The following is a 5017-nucleotide window of genomic DNA, read 5'->3' as shown; positions in this document are numbered from 1 at the left end:
CTTACAAATAGAACAAATAAAGCCAAAGATACAATATTAGATCTCAAGATAAAAATAAATGATCTAGAACAAATAATCAAGGAACATAAAAAAATTTAAACAAAGGAAAGGAACATATAGGAAATGTGGAATATGACGAAAAAAGTAAAAGCTTTGTAATGGGGGATGTTCTTCTGTATATATGTTTCTCTTATTGGTTGATGAATAAAACACTGTTTGGCCATTAGTCCTGCAGGAAGATAGGCAGGACAAGCAGACAAGAAGAAGGCTGGGGAGAGGAAGGAGGGAGAATCTGGGAGAGAGAGGCCGTGCAACGAGGAAGAAATAACAGGTCCAGCCCCCCTTCGCCGATAAGATAAGACCATGTGGAAATACTTAGGTTAATTGAAATGGGTTAATAATTAAGAGAGAGTTAGCCAGTAAAAAAGCCCTAACCATTGACTAACAATTTTGCAACTAATATGGAGTCTGTGTGTTCATTTGGGGAAAAGGGACTGTGGGGCCAGGCAATACAGAAACCTCCACCTTCACCTTTGAATTACAGGCATAGATGAAGTAGAAGAATACCAAATCAATGACACAAGCCTGATTTTCAACAAGATCATATAAGAAAACATCTCAAAGCTAAGATACACACATGCAAATACAGTTATCACACAGAACACCAAAATAGGTAAGATTAGAAAAGAAATGACTCATAGTATATTACAACTAAAACTCTATACATAACAAAGAAAATGTATTGAAAGCTGTAATTACAAAAGCACAAGTCATATATAAGGGGAAACCCATCAGTATAACAACTGGTGTCCCCAAAGAAACTTTGCAATACAGAAGAGCCTGGAGCAACACATTCTAAGCCCTAAAACAAAACAACCTCTTATCTAGACTAAACAGTGAAACTATCTGCCATTATTGAAAAAGAAAAACTTTTCACAATATAAGTAGCCTAAAAAATTTATATTCAACAACTCAAACCTTGTGAAAATACTAAAGTGTTATTTCAGGCTAAAATGAATAATGAATATGGGATAGAGACTGCAAACAAATAATGCAAAACCGTAATTATTAAAGGGCTGAGTAAACAAAACACAATGCCAAAATCAACATTACAATAATTGTAATAAAACAAGACCCTTCAATAACAGCTTTAAATATTAACAGCTTCAATCACCCAGTCTAAAGAACTGAGACACTGGGTGTGACTTGAACATACATGAGACCTCAAAGCCTTAGAATGTAAAATCCAGAAATGAAGAAGGGAGTGTGACTGGCCAGTGTAGACGCTCAGCATAGGCTGTTAACTCCCACACTTCTACACTAGGGTTATCTTTCTAAAGATAATCTGTGACCTGTTTTCCCACATTACCTGGAAATAAATTAGACACGCTGTTCCTGCGTTACTTATCATTTACATATGAGGTTATTGTCTGCTCACTTTAGAAATGTGTGGATCCACCTTACACTTGTTCAGTTAGAAGCACCCAAAGGATTTCTGGATGAGCTGTGTTGCATTCCAAATGAGCCACAATGTTGTAGCCCTGTTACTTTGGCACATAGGAAATTGCAATAATTGATCCCATGTTTCATCAATACAGCAGAACCTGCCCCCTACACAACACTGGTTTCTTGAGTGTGTGTTCCAGATATTTGTTTAACTTGGGGTTCACACACCTCTCTCTTTTGTCTCTCCTTTCACTCATTGTCTTGATAAGTGTCAGACATTTACGCTGCAGCAAGTCTATCCTAGGGGTGAGAGGAGAAAATCTCATCCTAGAGACTGCAGAGAAGAGTACTCTGCTTTCTTATAAAAATCGTGGGGTAGTTGTTTCCATCTGTAGAATCCACTAGGACACTAGAAAGGACCCTAGCCCTTCAGTAACTATCAGGACCCCAAAAATAGTTCACTTAAAGTTCACAAAGATTGTTTCCATGCAATGGACTCTTTATGCTCCCATTGGACACCTCGCATCTCTGTCCCTCCATCGGCTTCCCAGCTTCAACTGGAACCAGATTGTAGGTAACAGTTATGCATAAGTCAGGGACACTTGATCATTTCCACCGAGCTGCAGAACTGCCAAGACAGGGACCCATTGAATGCACAATCAAATAAACAACAGTCATGGTCCTACTCGGCCAGAGTGACAGGCCCTGGCAGTGAGGGAACTCTGGCTCCAGAGAAAGATTTGAAATTTAGAACCACCTTTCCTCATGTTTCTATTGGATTATTCTAATACTGGAGGATTTCAGTGACATCACAGACAATGGATCAACCAAGAGAGACCTCCTTCCTGTTGTAGTGTTTGTAACGTGATGTCTGTATAGAGCCATTCACTTGCATTTGGGCTAAGTCAGAAACATACTAAGATGATCACACAGTTCATATTGTACCTTTGTGACCTGGTTGTTCTGGTAGATACCACAGGGTCTTGGCCTGCATGGAATGACTGAAGAATTGTTCATAGCCCTGATATAGTTCCTCGATTTAGCACTGGGTCATTTCGGTGGGAAAATGTACTTGAAATATCTCAGAGCTCATGCTCTGTCAGAGTGGTTTGTCTATGAGAGAGGCAGATCCTAGGACATTGATCAGAATCCAGGAACTTAGGAAAGGATAGAAGCCCTCTTTTCTTGTTTTTCCCTGTGGTGGGATATTTGATTGCATTATGAAACCCAAGGCTGTGAATAAAACAACCTTGGGTCAGGGGTGGAGCCAGAAACTAGATGACAGGAATTAGTCATAGAGAGTATGGAAGAGCCAAGAAGATGAATAGAGAGATGCAAAGGAAGGAGTAGGGAGGGACTTAGTGTTTGGCATCTTTTTTTTTCTGTTTGGTATGGCTGGAGCACTGGTCTCTTGCTGAACCTCTGGCCAAAAAAGAAGATTAGCCGGTGAGTCTCAGCTTCTCTGAGCTAGCAGATTTTCACCCCAACATCTGACTCCTGAGTATTTATTGGTAAATATAAAGATAGAGAAATAGTTAAAAACTACATTTGGCAGCAGTCACAGAGCCTCTGCTGGCAGGACCAGAAATTCCATCAGGCTGTAGCCTTAGCAGTGGGGCAACAACTCTGGGGCCAAGGGACCACCAATGGTAGTTCATGTGCAGCCACTAAGTCAATGGAAACACAAAACACCCTATAGTTTATCTCAAGCTAGGCTCGAGACTTTGATAATCTAGAGAGTTCTGTCTCTGTAGATATTGAATCCAACCTGGGACTGGCCATTGTTGTCCAAAGTTTGAATAACCAATGGCTCCTACTACTAGGCCTGACACTGGGCTACCACCATTAGAACTGGGGGTCAGTTCTACATGCATTGATAAATATATGAATGGTGTCATATTCAGTGCCAGGTTTTATATTCCATGATTTTATTATATATGCTGATTTAAGGAAAGATTTTTTAGATTTAAAAATTCAAAACAGAGGAAGTGTATATTACTGGAAAATATTCAAAATAAAAAATGTTGAAAAATAACATTAAACCATCCCTATTAGTGAAACAGTAATGCATTGGTATAAATTTCTCTTTATTAGTGGGTGATACAAACATAAAAGTCAAACAATACAGTATCAATAGTCTTAAACTGAACTAGTCATGCTATTCAAAGGCTGTGGTAACAATGTACTGCTCGGTCTATATGTTCTACACAAAGCTACCTTGTTTAATCCATAGTTTTCTCATAGCTTTTTTCATTTCCTGATTTCTCAGTGTGTAAATAATAGGATTCAGTAAGGGAGTGATAACAGTATAAAATACAGCAAGCACTTTATTGCTCGCAAACCTACTAAATGGCCAGGCATAGATGAAGATACAGGGTCCAAAGAACAGAGTGACCACGATTATGTGGGCAGACAATGTGGACAGAGCCTTGGAAAGCCTGCCAGGTGATTTGTGCTTTACGGTGACCAGAATGACAGTGTAAGAAACAAGCAAGAGGATGAAACAGATAAAAGACAGCAGCCCACTGTCAGCAATGACAAATAACTCCAGAGTGTTTGTTTCAATACAAGCAAGCTTGATTACCAGGGGGAGATCACAAAATATGTTATTTATGATATTGTGGCCACAGAAAGGCAAATTCACTGTCAGCACCATCTGGCTCATGGTGTGTATGAAGCCAATTGTCCAGGAAAGTATCACAAAGGTATTCAGCAACCTGTGACTCATGATGATCCTGTAGTGCAAGGGTTTGCAAATGGCCACATATCTATCAAAGGCCATGACTATCAAAAGTGTCATTTCAGCACCCCCAAAGAAGTGCATGAAGAACATCTGAACCATGCAGCCCCATGCAGAGATGCTCCTGTGTTCTGCAAGCAAGTCTCTGATCATCTTGGGAGTTGTGACAGTAGAAAGACACATGTCCAGAAAGGAGAGGTTCCCGAGAAGAAAGTACATGGGAGAACGGAGGGTAGAATTAGCTGCCACTGTGACTACGATAAGAATGTTGCCCACCACAGTTGCACCATAGATCAAAGAAAATGTTACAAAGAAGAAAGTTTGAATTTGCCAGTCTCCAGAAAATCCCACTAAAATAAATTCTGTCACAGTTGATCCATTTTCATAATCCATTTATTCAGTTCAGAAAGCTTCTGAAAGTTCTTTAAACACAAGGGGGTGGAAACAAATGTAAGCCACAGTTACTGTTAGCATGCTTGTATTCTTACTGTTTGTTGACACTATCAACTGATGTTTTTAAAGCAGGTAATTTCTAACATAACAATATATCAGAGTATAACTTGAAATGGTTTTATTCATCATGACACTTTAAAGCAATATTGTTGTACAAAATAGAAAATATTTGAAAGGAGGAAGTTGTATCATTTTATCTTCTTTTTATTATTATTATTTATTACATTTTTTAAAATTAGAAACAAGCTTGCTTCACATGTCTTTCCCAGCTCCCTCTCCCTCCCCTCCTCTCTCATCCACACACCAGTCCCCCAGCCTCCCACCCTATCCCCACTCCCGTCTTCTAATATGATACATTTCTATAAATATTCATTTTCT

The 5017-nt window shown here is 39.2% G+C and overlaps 1 protein-coding gene across 1 annotated transcript; it reads right to left on the bottom strand.

The window, feature by feature from the left end:
- Positions 1-3423: 3423 nt before the first annotated feature.
- Positions 3424-4579, bottom strand: LOC121138290 (olfactory receptor 4L1-like). Its single transcript, XM_040741024.1, has one exon. It carries the CDS (start codon positions 4577-4579, stop codon positions 3650-3652), a length of 930 nt encoding a protein of 309 aa, XP_040596958.1. The 3' UTR covers positions 3424-3649.
- Positions 4580-5017: the final 438 nt, after the last annotated feature.

This window comes from Mesocricetus auratus, unplaced genomic scaffold (assembly GCF_017639785.1).
Source record: "Mesocricetus auratus isolate SY011 unplaced genomic scaffold, BCM_Maur_2.0 contig_7446_pilon_obj, whole genome shotgun sequence".
In the NCBI taxonomy this organism is placed as follows: domain Eukaryota; kingdom Metazoa; phylum Chordata; class Mammalia; order Rodentia; family Cricetidae; genus Mesocricetus; species Mesocricetus auratus.
Note: the sequence above shows the minus strand (reverse complement) of the source record. Positions and strands in the feature narration are given on the sequence as shown.

Coding starts and splice junctions, on each gene's coding strand:
- LOC121138290 (XM_040741024.1), bottom strand. CDS start 4,579: ATGGATTATGAAAATGGATCAACTGTGACAGAATTTATTTTAGTGGGA.